General features: G+C 32.2%; 2 protein-coding genes across 3 annotated transcripts in view; both read right to left on the bottom strand.

Moving 5' to 3' along the window:
- Window positions 1–818: 818 nt before the first annotated feature.
- On the bottom strand, window positions 819–1384 carry LOC111624923 (testis-specific serine/threonine-protein kinase 3-like). The gene is made up of 2 exons (XM_023367904.1): window positions 1192–1384; window positions 819–1110 (listed from the first exon to the last, which is right to left on the bottom strand). The coding sequence occupies exons 1-2, from the start codon at window positions 1314–1316 to the stop codon at window positions 834–836; spliced, it is 402 nt and encodes a 133-aa protein (XP_023223672.1). The 5' UTR covers window positions 1317–1384; the 3' UTR covers window positions 819–833.
- A 9033-nt stretch (window positions 1385–10417) lies between these two features.
- LOC111624933 (glutamate-gated chloride channel-like) overlaps window positions 10418–24825 on the bottom strand; it is a 17136-nt gene continuing 2728 nt past the window's right edge. Inside the window, exons 3-10 of one of the 2 annotated variants that reach the window (XM_023367924.1) lie at window positions 17487–17707; window positions 17286–17356; window positions 17141–17208; window positions 13490–13722; window positions 13312–13394; window positions 13076–13243; window positions 12651–13018; window positions 10418–11444 (exon numbers count right to left, since the gene is read on the bottom strand). In XM_023367924.1, the coding sequence (XP_023223692.1) occupies window positions 11217–11444; window positions 12651–13018; window positions 13076–13243; window positions 13312–13394; window positions 13490–13722; window positions 17141–17143 (1083 nt within the window). In that variant the 5' untranslated portion in view covers window positions 17144–17208; window positions 17286–17356; window positions 17487–17707 and the 3' untranslated portion in view covers window positions 10418–11216. Of the gene's footprint in view, window positions 11445–12650; window positions 13019–13075; window positions 13244–13311; window positions 13395–13489; window positions 13723–17140; window positions 17209–17285; window positions 18083–24825 lie in introns of those variants that run through there. The other variant, XM_023367923.1, reaches the window with a different exon arrangement.

Genomic DNA, 24825 nt, shown 5'->3' with positions numbered 1-24825 from the left:
GCACGAATGGAGACTTGGGGCTACTACCACATACAAACACCATTCACGTGCGATGTGTAGTTTTGGAGGATAAGTGAAATATAGGGACATACACGTCCATTTTTATATATATAGATATAGATATATATTTTAAAGCACATAAACAAATCTTTGTAGTTTTTGCACTGTCAATTAATTACAGTAAATAATAAATATCGTTTTAATACGAATAATACTCAATAAATTCTAAAGATTATTCTTTAGGGTATTTCATAAATTCGTATTTTGCACAATGAATGGAAAATTCAAGTTTATAGAAAAACTATACTTTTGTATAGCTTCTTACNTAAAAACAGTAAATTTTTAATAGAGTAACTCGCTTGTTTGAAGCTGGAATTATAGAAAAATTATTACCTTTAGAAGCTGAGAAATCGTTACCGTCGTCATCGCAATTATATTTTTCGTTACTTAAAAACAGTAAATTTTTAATAGAGTAACTCGCTTGTTTGAAGCTGGAATTATAGAAAAATTATTACCTTTAGAAGCTGAGAAATCGTTACCGTCTCCATCGCAATTCCAAGCTTTATCAATCGAAGATATTAAAAGTCTATTGTTATTTATGTGCTTTGGATATTCATTGTCTATNTAAACAAACCTCCCTGCAAAATTTTAGAAATTTTCGACAAAAGACACAGGAGTTATTAAGCTTCAAATTGGGTGAATAAAATCGGGGCCCACACCTTTACATCTATACATACAGAAAAAAATCCCTTAATTTTTGCATTTCTCGACGTTTTAAGGCTCCCTGAGTCAAAGAAAAAAAATTCTTGAAGGGGTCATTTTTTGACTGAAGATCATACTTTCCCTCTGTTATATATAATATCCGGGAAAGTAATAAATGAAAAATTTACCATTATATGATTAAGTAGATCACCGTTTTCAGCTAATTCCATAATGATATAAACGTAATGGCCAAAGTCTATTATGCGTTTAATCAGGGCAATATGAGGATGCTTTATTTCAGATATAATTTCCAGCTCACGTGGTAAAAATTTATTAATATATTCCTTAGATTTTTTGTTTCTAGATATGATTTTAATTGCCAGTTTCTCTCCATTTTTTTCTGCTTTTCTAAAATTAAAATTAATTTAGGTTATTCGGTCCGAAAACCAAAACTTTACTGTTATAATTTGTTCGTTTAGAAACATTTACCTAACTTTACAATAACATCCTTCACCGATTATATTTCCTACTCGATAACCTTCCTTTCTTAGAAAATCCATTGGAGTAATCACATCCAAACAAGGACCACGAGAACTTTGGCCGGTAGATGACATGGCGCCACTTTCCCAATATTCTTCTTACATGCGAAACATTATTCAATAATAATACTGTAATAATAATAATAATAATAATAATACAGTAGTATTATTACGTATTATTTTATTGTTTATTTATTTTTATTCTTTCCAACTTGTAAAAGTAAGCACGTCATCAATTCAACCGGGTCAAGGGGTGTGCACAATGGTGTGCTGTGAGATCAGCATGTATTCTTTACATTATATACATTAAGATATATAAAATATAAGAAAATACCTCACAAAATAATTTAAGACAACCAGACAATCAAGGTTTACACCATACTCTTCTATTGTGTTGGGACATTATTGTAACTATTAAACTTTGGGAATTAAAAGTCGAGGGAATGGAAGTCTTGTGTCATATCTCCAGTAGGTTCGGACTGAATTACGATTTTACTCGTTATTAGCATATACAATTTTTTTATGAAACCCATCCTTACCTTCAAAATTAATAATTTTGCCATTTTATAATATAAAAAGTTTTTAACATAAAATCTCATAAGAGATGGCGCCACACACAATTTTAACTTTTTCCCCGGAAAAGTTACGTAACTCGTTGTTAAATTTTTTTAATAAATGAATAAAAATATTTTTTTTAAAAAAACTTAAAAAGTCGTTCTGTTTTAAAAATTAATAAAATGATTTTCATGAAATTAAATGATTTATTGTGATTTTTAAAAATTCGAAGGATTAGTACTATCATTTTCTAGTGTATATTATTAGTTATTAAACTAATTAGATCATTCGGAAAATTAAAGGTTTAAATTAAATTTTATTAAATTAATCGATTAACTGATGAAATCCTAAATGAATCATCTACCGGTAGGCTTTACAGCTTAATCTAGCAAAATAATCTAATGCAAAAGAATTTTTCAGAGCAATAATTAGTTTCTAACTTTTGACAACAAGATTTGTGAGGATAATTTAATCTTAAACCGTGTTCTCTTTGCATTGCTTTAATGTTACTAATAGAAATTATCTGTGTCCAAGTAACACCAAGAAAAATAATTTTTAAAATTAAGATTTAAACTATGCTCAGTTCTTAATAAGGGAAAACTAAATCCTACTGTACCTGATCTTTTAGCTCATGTGGAGTGAGGTTAATTAATAGTTGGTATTTTAAAACTGTTTTCATATCTAAATTACGTACACACTCTTTAACAAATTTGTCTTGGAGAAATTAAAATTTACCAATTTTATTCCAATCGAGATATTTCGAAAAAATTATTCATGTATTCTTTGTCTAATACTTGTACTCTAAAATTAAATTTTATTTTGTGTGTCTAATATGATTTTTTTATGAATAAAGTAAAAATTATATAATATTTTATATTAATTCTCAGTTTAAAAAATTCGCAAATTCAGAAATAAACTCGCGAATTAAGTCACTTCTTTGACTTATTAAATCCCACTTAACATAATTTTTTATTCGTCAAATATTATTCCCATATAATTCCAATTTTTTATATTTTCGGTTAAGTAGACAGGAAAGATATTATACCTTCATAACTGTCAATAAATTTAAAATAATTTAAAGTAAACATGAATAAATTTTTTGGTCAATAATTTCAATTACAATTATCATGTATTTATTTTCTAAATTTTCTTGTTAAATGTTTCTGATTTATTATTGTGATTTCATCAGCTGATATTTTTCCTCACAAATATGACACAAAATGTCTACAATTACTGTATTAGAAAATATATCTGTATCTATTCCTACGTAACGATTTATTTTATTCAATAAAATATTCAAAACTTTTTGACTATTAAGTAAAAAATTATTAACAGCATCTTTATCACAATAACAATTGGTATATAATACGGTATTGTTATTTTCGATTATAACAATCGAATAACATATACAGTCGTCCCTCTATGACGCGGTAGATACGTTCCACTTTATACGAATTTCGCGTTGTAGGAATCCTTAAATGCATGAGCCAATCACAGTACGACACGTGTGCAGTTTATTGACTACGGCTGTTTGAAAGGTTTTCTTCCATAAAATTTACCGATTCTAGATGAATTTGACTCAACATTTCCAAAAACATGTATATTTTTTTTGGGAATAATCCGTATAAACTATGCTATAAACAAAAAATTGTCGGATTACTTACCGAGTGTGTACAGTCCGACGACGCCATTGCTTAAGCTTGTTTTCGTTGCACAGCAGTGCAAGAAACGGCTGGCGCGTTTTCTGATAAGTTATTTTTCTGCAAAAATTCACTGAACTTTGGAGACATCGTTAATAGAAATAATTTTTATGGCCGTTGAATAAGAAATGTTTTTTTTCACAAGAAAGGTATAAAATTACAGTGCTGTATTAGACTTACAGTACCTAATTTATATACTGTACAGACGATAGTAAACCTAACTTACCCGCCTAAACTATCCGTAGCGTGTAAGTAGTTTGGCTGCTTGTTTACTATTGGTCCAGATTCGACCAATCCTGTCGCGACACGAGTCGGCGATGACGTTTTATTGCATTTTATGAGTGTTTTAGCGTCTTTATACGAATACGGTCGTAATTTTTTCGCCGCAATATACGAATCCGCATTATATGAACCCGCGTTATAGGGGTTTCTACTGTAATAGATTTTATGAATTTAAATAGTTTTTATAAATCTTGAGTTAGGAGCTAACGTGTTTGAAGAAACCTCTCAAATTTCTTCAAAATCTGCACGTATACATGTAATATAAAATTTTCAGTTTAACTTAATTTATCTGACAGGGTATATCAGGATTCATTGATTTTCCCTTTAAGTTTCTATAATAAATATAGTTTAAATATTATTTAATTTCTTACGTTTTGCATAATAAATAATCATTTTATAAATTTTCATTCTGATTAACGATACTCTCTAAGAGTAGTCAAGTAGACAATTATTTGTTTAATAGATCGAATTTATATTAACTTATGACGTATACTTTGCTTAATTGCTTCATTAGAAAAGTATTTTTAATGTATAACAACTACTTTGATCATAAACTGCACACAGAGAGATCGCATCATTCCATTACAGCCAGTTTTTATATGAAAATTGGACATATACCTTATTATATTCATATATCCATTTTCAAGTAAATAATTAGTATTAAAAAATTAGAATTATGTATTAAAAATTTATTTTTTAGTTAAGAATTTATCATTTAAAACCTTAACCCTATGACATCGAATTTACGTTTCTTAATGTGACATTGAAATTAGCTGCAGTTGTAAAAGATTTATGTTTCGTCATCACTCCGGTTACTTCTATCACCGAAGAGAAAATGGAATATTATCCGCTAACAACCTGAATGTGCAATAAATAAAAAAAAAGTTAAATGATGTCTAAATTCGTTACCAAACGACTGAAGTACAGACAGGGTAGAGAACTCACATATGTAATATGCATTTAAAAGAAAACGTAAAAATTAAATTTTTAATGAAAATAATAATTCTTGTTTTACGGACTTTTGAAATTTGATAATAAAGAACCGTTTGAACAAATATATTTTTTATGAACAAATGCTTGTAAAACGGTAATATGTATCGAAATATCTTCTGGCACTTTCAAGAATATTTGTTTAAAAATTAGTGTACACGATCCTTAAATAAGAAATTATCCTAAAAAGTTCAGTGGTTAATTAAAAGTTACAGTAAACAGACATAGAATAATTAATTAATTAAACATTCAATTCTTCGCAAAGGGACAATTGATTAAAATCATCTTTTCGTTTCTTCACACTCTATAGTTACTAGTTAAAAAATGCATCAAACGAAAAACTAAAGAAGTTTTCAAATAGATTTCTACAGATGATTTTACTAGCAAAAAAAGCTAGGTAAAAAATAAAACATTCTTTACTTCCCTTTGTTTTTCTTCAGTTCCAATATTTATAAATAAAACAAATTACATAACTAAGATTGTCATGAAGTTTATTACAGACGAATTCAATATATTTTTACTATTTATATACCTTAAATTAATTTCTATTAGCTTCTCAACGTTATGTCCCCATTGCCTAGATCAGTGTTTTTCAACCTTCTTGAATACGCGACCCCTTTACAAGTTAAAAAAATTCTGGCGACCCCCCAGGGCCATATTCAAACTATGTCAGTGATTTTAAAAACTACGTATTTAACTTACTTTCTGTTGAGACCTAAATATCGATCGAAAAACCAATTGTACTTTAAAATAAACAGGCATAGCCTTCTCACTGAAATTGTAGTTTGTTTATTGTAGTGTAGGACTTACAAACACTTGTCTTCTTCTTTTACCCGCGACCCCCGTATAAGGCTTTGCGACTCCCTGGGGGTCGCGACCCACAGCTTTAAAAACACTGGCATAGCGCATCGAAAGCCAAGGCTATTAAACCGCCATTACGAAAGTCGTTTGGACCTCAATAGCGCCCGAAACGATTTCCACGAAACTTTTACTTGTCTTTTACCGTTGGCATCAAAATTCCAAAGCAAAGGCTGAGAAAAATTAAACTAACAGAATATTTTCTTGCTGCAATGTTTCTACATTTAAACTTTTTCTGTTGGATAGACGATGTCCGAAGTAAGACAGTACAGTGTCTCGAGAATATAAATAACTGCTTCGATAAATTCCTGTTTTAAAAGAATTTTTTATAATTTGTTTAGGTTTATTTTTAATTTTGACATATATTGGAGTAAAACTTGGAATTCAAAAATATCCCAAATTTCGAAACGAATTCGAAATATCGCTTAGTAAAAAGAGTACAAAAAACATTTTTATTCTGATAGAAGAAAACCTAATTTCGATAGCAAAAAAACTTTCTCACAATTCCAAAAATTCTTTATTTTCATAACTTTACTAAAAAATAATTTTTTCATTTGATGTTTGTAATACAACTACATTAATAAAATTTCAAGAAAAAGTCAAAAAGTATTAATAAATGGCAATGTTTGGAATTAAATCACTCCTAACAAGTTTCAAACTACTATATTTATGTTAATTAATATTTTCTCTGCTATTGCGTTTAATGTGATAATTCAAATTACTTTTGAAAGAGAACTTTCGTAAACAATTATCGCACTTAAATGGCTTTTCTCCTGTGTGAATCATCTTATGACTTTGCAAGTAGTCCTTCCGAAAGTATCCTTTGCCACAATTTCCACACACAAACTTCCTCTTCTTCGTATTGGCGAAATCTACGAAACACAAAATGTTAAACTTCAATTTTCAAAAGTAATCGATCGTATTAAAACCACGACATTCATTTCTTGCGCATAATTACCGTACATGCCTACGAAATTTCGATAACAAAAATAATTTTCGTTAAATGTCAAAAAAAGAAATAAAACGATGAAAATCAGAAGAAAAATTCAATCATATTTACGTAAAAGTCATAGAATGTACTGTACTTTTCTTCTCTTCTGTAGTTCCATTGTTTAGTTGGTCGAAACAGCTACATTTCTCGAACGGTTCCATACCAAAACCTTTTAAAACAGAAAGCAGAGGTTAAAAATTGTAAGCCATGCAACGATTCGATCGTGTCCAAATGCAACTCGTATTCGTTCTGTTGATGAAAATTTCTATCTTTAGAATTTTGTAGATGAATTTTCAAATATAGTTTCCCATTATTTATGATTTTCTATAAATGCTTTAAAAATATAAATCAATTTGAGGTAATTCATATACGTCAGTTTAGATTCACGCGATTTTTTTTTTTTTTGCTATGCGATATAAATTGTTTGTTATTTTTGAATTATTTCAACGATGTGTATATATGATTATTTTCAGGTGTACAGATGTTTCTCAAGTTGGACGGTTCTTCCATTTGAAATTCATGGCATTAAATTCCATCCTGATCCCTATTCGAATTTCACCCTTTTCCATTCAAAGAAAATTACTTTTTTCTAGAGGCAGAAAATAAGATACCAACCTTATATTAAAAAATAAAACCAACCTTAATTTAACCAACCTTATATTAAAAAATAATCCAGTTTAAATTTTTCTTATATTTATAGTACAGATCAGGGATTGTAAATTTACCGGTAATTCGGTAAATGAAAATTAAAATACCGGTTTACTGGTAAATTACCGGTAAATTTTTTTCTTTAAAAATAAAATTAAGGTGATAAAAAATGTCATTTTAATTTCCATTTCACATTTTTTATTTCAAAGATATAGAATATTAAAAAATATAAAGGTCAAAGTGTTATTCTAAACAAACTATAATACAGTAGAGCGTCGATTATCCGAATCAATTGGGGACTGGAGTTGTTCGGAAGATCGATGTTTCGGATAACCGATTATGTACGAAAAAAGATATTAATTTATCGCATCTTTTTCTCCGTTGCGTGTCGCTTCTCGTTGAATTTTCGTCGATGTTAAGCCTAACGAAGACTATTGTATCGTTAAAAATTATTTTTTTATTTTGTACAAACAAAATAAATATATTGAAAAATATAAAAACAATAAAAAAATTATACTTCAGAAGTTAATTTAGTATCAAAAACGTAAAATATTTGAGTAGCCCAAAACATAGCCAAAGATTGCAGCGCCACAGCACTGGCGGGAATTTAAATTTGCCCACTGGAATTCTTTCGGATGATTGACTTTCGGATAATCGACGCTCTACTGTAATAACTTTTAGAAACAAATAAAATAATACAGAAAAATAAAAATACAACAGAAATGATATATAGTACCTAATACAATTTTATTGATTATAATTTTTTAAAAAATAACTTATTTACAGTCTTATCTCCTAATTTTGACGATCTGTATCTGTAATCTCTACGATTTACACCGTTTCTCAAACCCAAGAAAGTTTAAATTAAAATTAAAAGAAAAATATCTCTAATAAAATTAATAATTAGGTATATTGTTGCTTAAACTTTACCTGTTTTTTTTTTTTTTAATGTTCCTTTAGCCCTTTTAAATATCTATAAACACAATATTATCTACATAAAAATTTCTGGTATAGATTTTTCATTTACCGAATTACCGGTAAATTTCAAAAATTTACCGGTAAGTTTACCGAATGTTGTTTTTGTCAATTTCGGTAAATCGGTAAACAGGTATACAATCCCTAGTACAGATATCTCTTGTATAACGTAATAGTTACGTTCCGAAAATTTGCCGTGGTATAGGAATCCGTGCTGTACAAAACAAAGGACTTGATATTAAATTATAAAAGTTTACAAAAGTATAGCCTAGTATTCTTTTTGTTACTATGAGAAATACATTTATTATAACCATTAATAATTCATTTACAATCAATAATTAACTAACAATCAAAATCAAAAGTACTGTATTACGCTTCAATACTAATTTTAGTTAAGCCAGGCGCTCACTTTAGAAAGTGAACTATTCTGCTCATCTTCATCAGAAAAAGATCTGCAAAGTCTTTATTTTTTTATATTTTTAACATAAATGTTTAGTGTATGACAAAATAAAGATATTTTATTAATAGGAAATTTGTTACTAAGCAAGAACAATGCAATCGATGGCAATTGCTTTCATCTTGCATAGTCTCACTGCTCGATCGTACAAGGATCGTGTCTCCCGTGACCTGAAGATACAAGGATACCCTATTTTGTGGCAGCAGTTGCATAGGTTACTTGTCCCGAGTCCGTTAGGTTCAGTACTAGTATACCTTATTGTGTAATTAACAGGGGCTGGGATTGCTTCTTTCCTACCAGATTCGCGTTAATTCTATCGCAATACGACTAAGTGGCACTATCAGAAGTGGATCTATATAGCGACTAATAGGGATTAAGTCCTGGCGCCTCCAAATGTCAAAGGGCCACATAAATTGAATTGTATTCTAAATTTTTAATACCTTTACATTAACAATGAACACTTATCGTATAGTAAAAAATAGTTAATAGGTTGTGAGATTAGCCGGGAGTACAATCTGGAGTACCGCTTAATCGGCTCAAAATCGCAAGATTCGATCTCTAAATTTTTAAGGAGGGCTTTTATTTATAATGTTAAAAAAATTTACATGGTAAGTTCTAGATCTCGTCAGGATCCTAGACACCAGTTAATCGGATTTATTACACGCATTCATGAATCAATACGGAGAGGGTGAAATCTTTTGATTCAGACATAATGAGACATTTCTTTATCACAAAAATATCGAGTATTTAATAAAGCAAAGGAAAAATATACAAATTGAACCTTCAATATCTGATTATGATATCGCGGAGAGAGAGATGACATTTCGAGTTAAAAACATACTACCTCATTATATATATTCTTCTGTATTCGGATCGATGTGAATGTTCCTTATTAATTCTTGGGCAGCGCTTTAATAAACATTTTCATTAACTTGGGAACTTAGAAATAAACTTTGTATGAATTTCGGGAGTTAGCTATGGGCGTTGGCCGCGAGGAGCGGGTATGGAATACGTCCTTCTCTTACGTGTTAAAAGATGACTTACGTGTCAAACACTAGCCTCAAATTTCGTCTGTACAGTACATGAAATTCAGGAAATTTTTTTATGCTCTTATAACTGAGGTATGTGACAATGTTCGAACGACTGCGAAGTTTCAGCGAAGTGATGCAACATTTGTGTGATTAATTATAGCATCATTTTATTTATATTTTATAACTTATAATTATTAATTACTGTGAGGGCCCGGATTTAAGAATGCTGAGATTCGAATATTTTTATTCATTTATATCTATCGTTTTTGTTTCAAAACCAAAACGATTTTATAAAAGTTAGGGTTAACTCGAAAAGAGAAAAACAACCGACAAAATTTTCTCATAAAAATCGCTCATAACACTCCGTTCCCACGAAATTACTTCCTTGTAGAAGATGAGTTAACTGTTGTGTCATAATTTTGTCACTTCGCCCACCATTGGTCAAAGAAGATCATCACCTGTGACGTACATAAGGAAATCTCGAGAAGAGAGCCCCCATATAAAAGGCAAGTGCGATGACGACATAGGGGGAAAGTTATTTTTCTGTAAGGATCTAACGATCCTTAACTTATATCCTTAACGTATATCTTGAAGATTCATCTTCAAGGATATACGTTGGGTGTCGTATGGGTGTCGTATATCCTTGAAGATAAATCTTCAAGGATATACGACACCCATTTTTTTGTCACATCTCATTTTCAAACATAGAAATTCATAGTTCTCTTCTATTTTTAAAAAATCCACTCATCGCTGACTTGAATAAACGCCAAGTGTCTAATTCGACGGGTTGGAGCTTTGACTGAAAGAATTTGTTTCAAAGAAGCTTTCTTATTTCGGGTTCTACTGACATTCCTTCCATCAATTTTGTTGTTATCACATTTGGGAAAACTCCTTGAAGATAAATAAACACACTTCCATCTTTTCCCAAGGCTTTCGCGAAGTTTTTCATTAACGCAAGTTTAATGTGAAGAGGAGAAAGAAAAATCTTTTTTTGGGTCTATCAGCGGCACATATTTCTTTCTCCAGGTATATATTCTTCTCTCTCATCTTTAACAAAATGTTTGTTTCCTGATTGTTCCACAGACACAAATCGCAGTAATTTTTTGTAAACACACCTAAGCATGCGATAACCTTAAAAAATTGGCACAAATTATCCATCAATAACTGCTCTATTTTTCAAATAATATAAAATTTTTCTTAATTTTTGTGGGCAAAAGAATCTTTATTTTTAAATATATGTTCCCGTAATTTACATTTTTTCTTAAAATTTAAAAATATAAAAAATTCTTGTATGACGGAGAATTTTGTGGATTATTTTTGCATTAGCATTCCAAAATACATTAGAAACTGTAATTAAATTAATAGAGACAAAAATCATGTTTCCTAGTGCTTCAAATTTCGTGTAATTCAATCTCCTAAATCGCATTCGTTCTTCATTTCTTTCATTCAAGTGTTATTCTCCAATTCATCATGAATTTGACTGTATTTTTAATTGTTATCTTCACAGATAAGGCCAAAATATATCCAGTAAATAATACCAAAGATAAAAAATGTAATCGGAAATAGCTTCCTACATATTCCGTCCAAAACTTGAACCTGTTTTACAGAAACTTTGGCAGTTTCTTTGTTTGAATTCGTGACTTTCTTTTTATTTGTCTTCTCTGTTCCAACCCAACCTTGTCGAGACTTTTCCTTCACGTCCATAATACGTACATTCTGCAAAGAAATAATTATAATAACTTTTATTATCTCACCTTCTTATTTAATAAAAGTAATGAAGGGAATGTGTGAGGTTTTATTTAATGTTTCATATACTAGTATTAAATACATAAACAAAACATTTCTAAGTTACCAAATTACTTTTGTTAACTTTTGAAACCTATCCCTCCCTATGTTATCCACCGCTTCTGTGTTTCGTACAGCATGGATTCGCATAACACGGCACTTTTTCGGAACGTAACTACCGTATGATACGAAGGATACCGGTATTTCATTTAATTCCTCAGCATGAGAAAAAATATGAAATTAAATCTGGCACGGTTACTTGTATATAAAGGGCATTGATGATATTAAATTTTAAAGTATAGGACTGGAAAACGTGAAGAAACAGAAAAATAGTGTGTTAAATTGGGAATTGAGTTGGGCTTTATAAATATTTTATTCGTTATTTCTATTTGCAATATTTAAAAAAAAAAAACATTCATTTCTACCCTCCAAATTAAGCGGGTTTTTGCTTATTTTATAATAATTAATAATATAAAAGTTATTTTTAATAACATCTCGTGACAGATGGTGCCACAAACAAGTTTAAATTTGAGTTACTGTGTATATTATAGAGTTTTTTAACGGAAATTTTAATTATAATTCCATAAAATTATTCCTTTTAATTAACCTTCTATTACTACTTAAATTTTATATCTTAGTATAATGGTAAATTATCGGACCTCCTAATTGTTTCCTTGACCTTCTGTTTGAGTGCAGAAAAGTCGAGCAAGAACCCTTGCTAGCTTTTTTAAATCATCAGAATAACCTATAATTTTAGAATTAACTCAAAGAATAGCAAGATCAAAATAAGCGATTTAAAAAAGCTACTTGAGATGGATCCCTGAGGAATACCACACACTGGAACAAATATAAAAGAGAAAAGTCTCCTAGCTTAATATTGTTTGCAAATTTTAATGGGAACTCGATCCCAACTTGATGGAACTATGGGTTTATTTGTTTACGGCAACGCGATAGGTACGACCTAGTTTCGTGGCGCTACAATCCATAGATGATGTATTCATTTCTAGTTACATAGAAAGTTTGGTCTCTATGTATGTAAAACGCTATATGTTAGAGGTTTTTTTTATCGAGTATGTAAAATTATAATCATCACTCAGAATATATTCTTTGATAATTTATATCAATAATTATAAATACCATTAATTTCTGCTTCCAAGAACGAAACCAGTTTTCGAATTTATTCGCCGCATAGTTGGTCATGTAATACGAGATTGCATACTCCATTAAAGTGGCGAAAACCATATTTAAGCAGACGAAGAGCCAGACGTCCATTGCATTGACGTATGAAACTGGAGGTAAGTTCTTCCTGCTCTGTACTATTTGGGTTGCTAGTGTTAAGAGCGAAGTCACTCCTAGGGTGACTCTTGCGGGTACTGCTCCTACGTCCAACCAGAATGAGAGCCAAGATAGTGCCACTATCAATGTACTCGGAATGTAGGTGTTGATCAAGTGAGCGGTTATCATGCGATCGAAAAAGAATATCGCTTTCAAAGTGGTATAGTTACCTAAAAAATTTCTTTTGTCTCAATTTGTTTATTGTGTTTCATTTGTATAGCATTTACCTGTATTCCATGAACTGACTTCCTTTTCTGTAGTAGTTTTGGTTATTTTGAATTGGGGCAATATGATCTCCGTATCGTAAACGATGGATTTTTTACTTTTCACAAAAGAACTGGGTCCTCCTGCATCTTCCATCCAATGAAGAGTCACCATATCATCAGGAAAGGAGACTATTAAAAAGATCTTTAGGGATCACGGTAACGATATGACAAGTTAAATTAAGCAAAGAGCTACTCACATAAAGAGATCCTGATGCTACAGACTTGCAGATCCAGTGGATACCGATGGAGATCCATGGGACAACTTATACGCAAATCGTATCTGAAATGATTTCAACTTATTTATTTTGATATTAATTTTAATTAATACAGTTTGGCATTTATGAGTTATAATACAGAAATGTGAAAAATATTTACCTGGCATAACGATAAATATATCCATCAGGTAAAATCTTCATTGCTATATTGGGTAGAGTAATTTTAAAGAGCTTTCCAGAAATACAATTTTCGAAAAAAATGTCGGGAGTCCATATTTTCTTTTGAATTTCTAAGGGAAGGATGCTGGGTCTTCCGTTATCCTTCTGAAGACATTTTAAATTTAATCTGTCATCTTTCCAGTAATCTTTGAAATACATATGAATGTGGAAATCCTGAGAAAAAAAAATAAATATTTTGATACAGATATACTCAAACTGATATTACAAATAATAAGACTGACATCTCATTGTTATTGTGTAAATTTCTTTGGGTACTTTTTAATATAAAATTTCTTTGTTTATTGACAATTGTTATCATTTTATGTTCTATTATAAATTAAACTTAAATTAAAAAGTTTTGAAATAAAAATAATTTTAAATACAGTCGACCCCCTATAACGTGCGTTCCTATAACGGAAATTCCTATAACGTAGCGAAAAAATTGTAGCAACATACGTATAAAGGAGCTCCTAAAACGTCGTCGCCGACTCGTTTCGCGACAAGATTGATAGAATCTGAACCAATAGTGGATGAGCAGCCGAACTACTTTCCTCTGCCCTGCGCCACGCTACAGAGCGGCTAAATTGAGTTTGCTATAATCTGTACAGTATTATATATAAATTATGTATAAATTAGGTATTGTATACATAATTATATATTAACTTAATTTATTGTAATATTATTATAATTATATATATGCTTTCCGCCGCCTGGCGCCACGCTATGGAGATTTTAGGCTAGTAAGTTGAGTTTATTATCGTCTGTACAGTATGTAAATTAGGTACCGTAAGTCTAATACAGCACTAATTTTATACATTTCTTGTGAAAGAAACATTTCTTATTCAACGGCCATAAAAATTATTTATATTAATGATGTCTCCAAAGGTCAAGTTATTTTTCTGCGAAAAATTCGTTATTAGAAATCGCGGCCGCCGTTTCGTGTGCTGTTCCGCGACGAAAACAAGCTTTGAGCAACGGCGTAGTCGAACGGTGCACACTCGGTAAGTAATCCTATAATTTTTTGTTTATTAGCATAGTTTATACGGATTATTCCCAAAAAATTATACGTGTTTTGGAAATGTTGAGTGGAATTAGTCTAGAATCGGTTAATTTTATAGAAGAAAACCTTTCAAACAGCCTTAGTCCGTAAACTTCACACCTATCGGGCTGCAATTGGCTCATGTATTTAATCATTCCTACAACGTAAAATTCGATTAACGTGGAACGTATCTAAGCGTTATAGGGGGTCTTCTGTATTTTAAATTTTATTTCATGCAATTGCAGAAACTTGCAACTTTATAAAAAAGTAATTCTTATTTTTTTATTACCATTAATTCAATTAAAAAATCCCAGAAATGTCGACTAGGAAATTTGTTTGGAATTCTAGTGGTTTTTCTTAAACTGAAACCTTATACTATTATTTATGTTGAAACTTACTGAAGTTCATTTCTCTGAAACAGCATGAGCATGTATGGGCTGTGTGTTTGCCTCACGTTTGTACATAAAAAGTGGTAACAAACACGTTGAGCGAGGAATTTCAGCGAATAATTCTTACCATTTGGGAACGATTTAAAAATGAAATAAATGTATCAAATAAAAACAGTACATTGTATTTACATACAATTGTACTGTTTTATATTTATCGATCTTTTAATTCACGTTAGAGCAGTATTTCCCAACGTGGGGCCCACGCCCCACAGGGGGGCAATTCGAAAATGGACTCGTCTAAATTTTAATTTACCGTATAGCTGCTGTATATGTTAGAGGGGCCATAAGAATTTTAGAAAGGCTTAGGTGGGGCATAGCACAAAAAAGGTTGGGAAACACTGCGTTACAGCGTAGGAAGGACAAAAGACACATCCTACACTATCGCATTTATTCTGACAGAAGAGTAGATTTACACGGAATTGCGAAGTGCGATAGCCGCTTAAAACTCATCCATCTCATACACCACATTCTCAGACACTTAGACAACAATATTAAAATAGATTTCCAATGGGTCCTGGGTCATGCGGGACTCTCGACAATGAGACCACTGACCATATTGCCAAACAAGCTACAAAGTCTTCAGTCACTAGTACTTTCAGTTACATTCCTACCTTGTACATCGACAATCACGTCAAGAAGCAAATCTTCATTCTCTGGCAAGACAGCTGGGACCATGACACCACTGGTAGGCTCACCTACACTTTCATTCCCAAGGTTGACACTACTACGATTCTTCGCCACTTTTACCCTAGTTATACCCTCACTCAGCTACTTACAGGACACGGCAACTGTAAGCAATACTTGCATAGATTTAACCATGGGACAATCCTCAATGCGATTGTGGTATTCAGAAGGACCAAACACCGCTTACTTAGTTTTTTGCTGCAATAGGTACAATCACATTAGGGATAGTTTAATGAGAGGTACTATTCTTGAAGGGCACAACTGGCCTCGCAATCCGCACCAACTCATTCACACACGTACAATGTTCCATCATCTACTTAAATTTATACTTTCCCTTATGGTGCTCTTGAGAGCACTCACTCCAGGGGCACTGATGGCAATTTGCTTTTCCTTGCTTTGTTTCAACTGTCAGTATATAGCTGCCTTTTAACTTTGTGTTTTAATTCTTTTTTCTGCCTTCTTTTTCAGTCTAAATTCGATTAGTCCTAAATTGTAATTTAGATTAGGGACTCTTAGCTTGGTTTCCAGTTTCCAATTAGGATAGGATAGGTTAGGTTAAATTAGATTAGAGTTTGTTAGCTTTAGTCCTGTGGTTAGGTTCGTCCTAGGTTATGGTAGGTTAGTTTAGTTATAAGTAATGTTTAGAAAACATAAAATAAAATAAATAAATAAATAAAAAATAATAATACAAAAAAGATTGTGGTCTTGCCCTTTTGTCTCTGTCGGTCTGTTCATCTCGTCTAGTTTGTCATTGTGTTAATTTCCTTTTCGCGCTGTGTGTTTAACTGTTAAGAAGTATTAAGATTCGCGATCGCGTTCAGTTTTATTAGTATTAAGTAGATATAAGTCTTCCTACTAATAGCCATTTGGCACTAACTTCTACACTTAGCTTTTCGTGGCGGCACTCAATTATTGGTGTTCGCTACACTCGAGTTTTCTTTTAGACTTTTTGCGGGGCTACGGCCTTGCAACGTAAAAACTGCACGTCAACATCAAATATAGTGGGTACTGTAGCCATATATACGCCGTTCAGAGGGATCCTACCTTTTTCTACAGTCTATCCCTTCTCCCTCCTTCTTCTCCTCTCCTTTCCCTTACCCTATTTTCTACCAACTAAACACTTCGTGTACGGTTTTTCTTCTATGTCACGTATGTTTCATATTTATTTTATACACGTTCAGTTCCTCCTTAGTCTACTGAATTGCGTTACTTTGCGTACCTGTGTTAATTAATTAATTAACTAATAAACCAGGTAATGAAACATTGTATTTTTAAAAATCACAGCTTTTCATAACTATCCTTTAAACATTTTGTCCGAGTGAGAATGTTCATAAGCGAGCAATCAGAAAACTCTTATCTAAATTCATCAAGAATACCCATCATTTAGTGTCTCATTTCTCACAAAAACTTTAAAACTTACCATTGTAGACTCGTCCAAGTCATAAATATCGCAAACCTTGACAGCGATGTAAACATTAACCGCTTTGCCTGAAAAATTCGATTAGAGTATGTTTAGTGAATTCAAAATTTCATCACGTACTGTACGTAAATTAAAAAATTACAACCATTCTCACGAGGTGCCTCTGTGTTCTTGTAATCTTCGGGTATTATTTCGTCCAAAGAACAGCTGTGGTTACTATTATCAAAATCAATTAAAAATTCAATTTAATATTAATTACTCAAATGGTAACCATTCTCCTTATTGAGAATAAAGTAAAATTAATCTAAGACATTCAATTTTCTAATTGTTTTTAAACTGTTTATACCTTGGGAGCACGAACAGTCTTTTACAAACAAGAGGGTCAGTCTGACGCCTTAATTTAATTGTTCGGATGGCCGAGTAGTTAAGGGTTCAGCTGCCGTTCTTACAGCCGAGGAACAGAAGAATCCAACAATATTCATGGGTGTTCTACCTCAGGAACGAGCATGATACATCCTCAAGTCTATGGTGGATGTATCAAGCTCATGAAATAGTATTCGTGTTGAACTAGAAACAAATCCTCCGGTAATTAGTTTTGTTTTCTAAGATATATTTGACGTTTAAACATTTCGTATTTATATAAAAGTTTATATAAAATTAAACTTATATGTAATACTCAAAAATCCTCAAAGGATTAAGATTGAGGAACGAAATTTGGCATTCCGACTTGTATATAAGAGGCATTGATGCTATTAAATTTCGGATATAGAATTCGAGGAGGTCAGATGATAGATGGGAGTCACGAGTTTATTTCCAGCTGAGTCAGAGTGAATAAAAATTTTACTAGTTATTGGCATTTACAATACAGGGTGTTTATAATTAAAGTTCCACTTTGAAATGGCCATAAAATGAAAACTACTGGGCAGAATATTACCAAACTTTGTAATACTGTACAGGACGTAATGGAATTTTATTTCCCGCGAAAAAAAAATATAGTTCAAAAACTCACCACCAACGGAAAAATGGCGCTGTCTGCAATATTTTTAAACGAAATAAGACACGAAGACATTGTTGAACATGTTTTTAATCGGTTTTAAAACGAAACGGTTCGTGAAGTTACTCCTGATATGCTAAGAGCTACTGTTGAAAACACAGTAATGCGATTTGACTTGCTTTTAGAAAATGGTGGACGCCACATTGAACATGTTATGTAACGCGTTTTAAAACCGATTAAAAACATTTTCAACGATGTCTTCATGTCTTATTTCGTTTAAAAATATTGCAGACAGCGCCATTTTTCCGTTGGTGGTGAGTTTTTGAACTATACTCTTATTTCGCGGGAAATAAAATTCCATTACGTCCTGTACACTATTACCAAGTTTGATAACATTCTGTCCAGTAGTTTTCATTTTTCGTGGCCATTTCAGAGTGGAACTTCAAACGCTGTGGTGAAATCGATAGCCCGTTTTGTGGGTCCCTTAATTAAAGTCTAACACATTTTGTTTCAATGAATTTATATGTACGGTGCACATTCTTCGGGGCTTTTTCAGTGGATTAATTAAAATTTCTTTTAACCATATAAATATAATAGCTTAAAATTGGTTCACCCTTTCTCGAAAATGCTTAGAATTGAGGATTTTTGACTATTACTTAAAGGTATAATTTCATATACACTTTTATTTTAAACACAAAATATTTAAAAGGTACTGTACAGGGTGGTTATAATTAAAGTTGCGCTACTCAGACCTGTCTAGAGCCCGTTCTCGTGGACGTATTTTGATGAAACTTGGTATATATGTTATATGGACAGTGGAGAAAAGAAAAACGCAAAAGAAATATTTAGTTTGAATTTTTACCACTAGGTGAGAAAATGGCGCACAAAAAACAAGAAACACAAAATAAAAACATGCAAAAGATCTTTATTCAAAACATTTGTTTAATGTGCAATCCATTTGCATCAATTACGTGTTCAAAACGCCTTACAATGCTGTAAGGGATTTTGAGCACATGACTGATGCATTTGAACACATGATGATTGTAAGGCGTTTTGAACATGTAATTGATGCAAATGAATTGCACATTGAACAAATATTTTGAATAAAGACCTTTTGTGTGTGTGTTTTTTTTAACTCTTTCTGCCCCGTGAGAACTAAGAGGGCCTCTTTTTGCAAGCCCATTATGGGTTCGGCCAGATCCACAATGGGGCTGCCAGGTGGATTTTTTGACCCGTTCGGATTCGAACCCGGGTCCCCCAGAGCGGTAGGCTGCCACCTTGACCGCTTGGCCATCCGGGCGCACCTTTTGCGTGTTTCCATTTTTGTGTTTCTTGCTCTTCATGCGCCATTTTCTCACCTAGTGGTAAAAATTCGAACTAAATATTTCTTTTGCGTTTTTCTTTTCTCCACGGTCCATATAACATGTATACCGAGTTTCATCAAAATACGTCCACGAGAACGGGCTCTAGACAGGTCTGAGTAGCGCAACATTAATTATAACCACCCTGTAGTTATTTGGTTTCCTTTCCCTGATGACCCGTCGATACCATTGTAAACTTGTGACTACCTTAGCAAATACATTTTTGTTCTTCAATAAAATATTAATAATGTTGATCACAATTAATGTATAATTAAAATTACTGAAGTAGAAGCAAGATTTCAAACCGCTTCTAGTTTATTAAATTACAAGGCTGAATACAGTCGACCTCCCTATAACACTGTTGATTATTCCGTTTTATATCAATTCCATGTTGTACGAGTCACTTAGATTTTACAAATACGTGTGCCGGGCTGGGAACGGCTCACGTATTTGTAAAATCTGAGTGACTCGTACAACATGGAATTCATATAAAACGAAATAATCAACAGTGTTATAGGGGGTCGACTGTATTATAGAAAAACTTTATAGGAATACAAATAACATGAAAATATGATACGCAGTACATTTAAATAACGTAAACAAGTTGAAGCAACTTTAATTTCGAAAATCAATAAATCTAATTAAATATTGAAATTTTAATTATAATTATAGCCGCAGGGAGGCTTTTGAAAATAGCAATTAAAATTTCCGTATTTTTCTGTGCGTGTGTTTGACAGTATATAATTTACATTACATTTTTTAAAATATCAAGTCGTGACTATTAGTTGAGTGGATTTCGTGACAACAGTCTTACACGATAAACGATTTTATCCCAATAATTATATTTTTCGTTTCTGTTCGTGATTATTGGCAGGCAATTTTAAATTTATAAAGTGAATCAATAGAACGTTTAATATAGTCGCATCATAAAAAACACATAAAAATTTTGATAGGAAAACAACTAACAAAATGGCTTCCATTTTCATTCCTGTTCAGTTTAATGTTTTCTGAACAAAATATAGAGTTACGGGTTGACGTCTTTAGAATTGCTTTTGTTAAGTTATGGCAACAACAATTGGGCGATCTGCCTTGGGAATGCCTTCCAAGAGGCCTTTTAAGGAAAACTGGCACCTATTTAGGCGTTATAGACGTAAAGAAAACCCGAAAAATCCACGTGGCCTGCCCGTCCGAACGAAACCACGACCGAACTCCAAATGTTCAGGGTACGAGGACCCTGACTGGTGGGCCTTCTTTAAAATTACTTTATTTAGAGTTCAAGCAAGTAAAACAACTAGAAATCTCAAAATTCTTCGAGGCAGCTGTAAAATGTTTATATAAATCACTACAGTTATGCCTACAATGGAAGGCCCTAACTCGCAATGGGGTTCACCAATTTGAGAAGGGAGAAACATATACTGCCTATGATAAACTGTTTTGGTTTAGGCCTTGTTCGTATCCGGATTCTAGACTTTGTAAATCTAATCAGTTAATTATAATATAATTCGATTAGCTGATTAACACCAGACATTAAGAATTTTTATTGAAATCTCATAAATACATCAAGCACTTTTTAAAACATTACACTTTATTTAATGTTTTGAATTTCATGTTTTCTTTAAAATTTAAACAATAATTAACTTAATTTAAAATTGAGATCAAATATTAAAGGTTCTTTTAAACTGCACAGGGTCCATGAAATAACTCCTTTGCCACCGCATTTTCGTTGGCAAATCAGTCAATCACTTTCTTTAGATCAAGTTAAAAAGCTATTGTTTTTTCAATTGATATAGGCCTAGTGGTTCCATTCTCTGAACACTGGGAGTTTAATCATGGGTACGCGCCTCGTTAGGACGGGCTGGCCACGCGGAGTTTTCCGAATTTTCACGTCTGTAACTCCTGAATATAGGCCGGTTTCTCTTAAAAAAGACCTCCCGGAAGGCATTCCTCCAAGGCAGATCGCCCAAGTGTTGCGTTGCCATAACTTAACAAACAACATACTATTCATAACAAAACTTATGTGACGATTCAACCTCTTACAAAGGATCAACTTCCCTCTGACCAGCCACCCTTATCTGATAAATTTCTTCTACCTCGTTTTCTTCCCCAAATTAAATTTCCGCTTACTTTGCACGACCCCAGCTTGCTTCGCTCCCCCTTGGTCCAATCTCGTTTTCTCTTCGCTGGGTAGCCCACGAGCTTTCCTCACGTGCTAAAAAAGTTTTGTGACTATCGATTCCCGGAGCCGCCATTTTTCGGGAACAGTTCGGAGCGGACAGCTTAAAATCGTTACGATAAATAAATAAATAATAAATAAATTTTATTATTTATTTATTTATTTATTTTTGTGACAGAAAAAGAACTGTCGTAACGATTTTAAGCTGTTGTATTTTACATAGAGAAAAAAGTTAGTAAAAAAAAAAAATAAATGATATTCGTTACGTATAAAATTCGTTACGTATTTAAACATAATTATTTATAATTTTAACAGAGATGGCAACACTTCGACGATTATAATTTTTAAATATTCAAATAAGTGTTGCCAGTTGAATTAAAATGTTAATTTTCTTTCTTTAAATATTTATATTAATTTAAAATTAAGATTTTAAAATAAATACATATATGTTACTTATATAATAAATAAATTTAAATGATTAAAAAATATATATATAGCTAGCAGTTACGTACATTATCGAATTTTGTAAAAATTAATATCAAGATAAACATTATTCTTTCATCTGTAACAACTGGGAAGAAGGACAATTGAAAAATATTATTATAAAAAGTGTAGTATAATAGAATTTTATATAAAGAAATTGCATGATTTTTATATAATAGGTTACTTAATGCAACTGTATAGACGAGTTTGTGACCTGAAATCTAATATTTAACACAGAATACATATGTTAATAAGAAATAAAAGGGTTTTTCTTACTCTTTCCACCCTGTGGGCACTAAGAGGCCCTCTTAGTCTGCGCCTGCTATAAGAGGCTTTCTTCCTCTGGGCCTTCCTTGACCTGTCCGGATTCGATCCGGACAGGTCAAGGAATGCCCAGAGCGGTAGCTGTCACCTTGACCGCTCGGCCATCTGGCCATCTAAATAAATGGGGTAGCACGCATAGTTATTTTAGGAAAATATCAGTAATGTGCATTGGTGCAGGATGTATTCAAAGATAAGTGTAAATAATACGGGACCCATTTTTTGGTCAATTATATTAATTAATTATTAAACGATCTCTTGAAAATCAATACATTATCAGAATCAAAAATAACAGCATTTGCTGACAATATAATGGTCGTCTGTTCACCAAAAAGCAAAAAAACAAATAGAAATAAAATGTAAAAATATACTGGATAAAATAGAGAAATGGGAAAATGCAAACGAACTTAAATTTAATCCAGAGAAGACAAACGCCATAGCCTTTATAACATGCAAAGTGGCAAGCACGCAACCCACAATTATAATGAAAAATAAATCGATTAAATATGTAAAGCAAATCAACTATCTAGGAGTAACAATAGATAACAAACTTTTCTGGAATGAACACCTAGAAACAATTAAAAAAAAAAGTGAGTAACCTATTTTAAGAAATAGCGAAAGTAGCACGTAAAGAATGCAGTATAGGTGAAAGGGCTTTAACACATATTTATAAAGGTGCTGTAATCCCAATTGTCACATATGCTGCCCAAATTCGGGGGAAGAGGGTGGAGTTGACACATATGAAACAGAAAATAAATAGCCTACAAAAAAAAAAAAATGCTATTAAGAATTACTGGAGCGTACTGTACTACATCACACGATGCACTCTGTGTACTGGCGGGCCTAATGCCTCTGGATTTGAAATACGACAGCATAGTGACACAAGAAATATATTAAAAGGAAACAAAACTTATAATAATTTATTGAAAAAAGAGGACGAGCTAGAAGCAGATATGAAGCAACACCAAAAATTACAGTCGGCCCCCATATAACGCAGTAATACGTTCCGGTTTTTATGAATCCATTCTCTACGAGTCCAGCCAGTCACGTATGCAGTTTAGGGACTACGGCTGTTTGAAAGGTTTCTTCCATAAAATTAATCGATTCTAAACTAATTCCACTCAACATTTCCAAAATACGTATAATTTTTTGGGAATAATCCGTATGAACTGTGCTATAAACAAAAAATTGTAGGATTACTTACCGAGTGTGCACCGTTCGACGACGCCATTGCTTAAGCTTGTTTTCTTCGCGGAGCTTGTCATCGAATGGCGCTAGCGTGCTTCCTGATAAATTATTCTTTTGCGAAAAATTCGCTGAACTTTGGAGACACCATTAATATAAATATAATTTTTATGGCCGTTAAATAATAAATAGATTTTAGTAGGTCGTTTAAACTCAACGGTTTGTACAATATTCACTATTGGTCTAGATTCGACCAATCCTGTCGCGACACGAGTCGGCGATGACGTTTTACCGAATTATACGAGTTTTTTTTAGCATGTTTGTACAAATACTGTCGCAATTTTTTCGCCGTACTCCGAACTATAGGAACCCGTGTTATAGGGGGGGTCGCCTGTATTAAGATATGAATGGGATAAAATAAATATAAAGAAATACAATTATCGGGATAAATACAGAATCTATACAGACGGATCGAGATCCTTAGAAGGAGTGGGAGCGTTGTATGTTTATTACTATAGAAATAGGGAGCAGTATCATTAAAAAAAATCAACTATTTTAGTAAAAAAATCAAACGACCGTGACTATGTAATCATAACTACCTGCAAAGCGTATGCGAAGCAGGGTTAATTAAAAGAGAAGTACTTCATGCCAGTAGCATTTAATGCTACAGGTGACAGAGAGAGTGTCCACTAAATGTAAACAAATGTAATGTATGTAAAATAATGTAAATAATACGAAATATCTTACGATGCCAGAACGTTACGGATATTCGCCATTATCCAGAAGAGGTAGAAGTTGATCGTTGGAGACATCTCACATACTGAGTCCATACGTAGCCGTGTATTGAAGTTTATAATCGAAGTGCGGTTTGTGTCACGCACATACGCTACCGATATAAAGCAACCGCATCAATTAATTCGCCACGTGTCTGCTCCGTTATAATGTAAAATTTTTGTTTTATCGATCCATAAACAGTTAAATGTTTACGGGGAGAAAAAAAAACTTGATTCACTTAAAAGATTGCAATTTTAGTTTCATCGATCGGACAAGGTAATTCCATTTAAACGATTGCAGATTTATATTATTTACTTTTTTTTAATTAATTTAAAAAATTACATTGTTTTGATTCAATTATATTCTTCCTACTTTCTATAAAATTAACCGATTC

The sequence above is a fragment of the Centruroides sculpturatus genome, unplaced genomic scaffold, assembly GCF_000671375.1.
Source record: "Centruroides sculpturatus isolate CEXI.00-Female unplaced genomic scaffold, Cexi_2.0 scaffold365, whole genome shotgun sequence".
Classification (NCBI taxonomy): domain Eukaryota; kingdom Metazoa; phylum Arthropoda; class Arachnida; order Scorpiones; family Buthidae; genus Centruroides; species Centruroides sculpturatus.
The sequence above is the reverse complement of the archived record's forward strand: the minus strand, read 5'-3'. Positions and strand labels throughout refer to the sequence as shown.

Bases quoted from the DNA above. Each gene is read 5' to 3' on its own strand.
- LOC111624923 (XM_023367904.1), bottom strand. From the start codon at position 1,316: ATGTCATCTACCGGCCAAAGTTCTCGTGGTCCTTGTTTGGATGTGATT. The intron at 1,111-1,191 runs GTAAATGTTTCT...TTTTAATTTTAG, and splicing joins GGATGTTATTGTAAAGTTAG to AAAAGCAGAAAAAAATGGAG.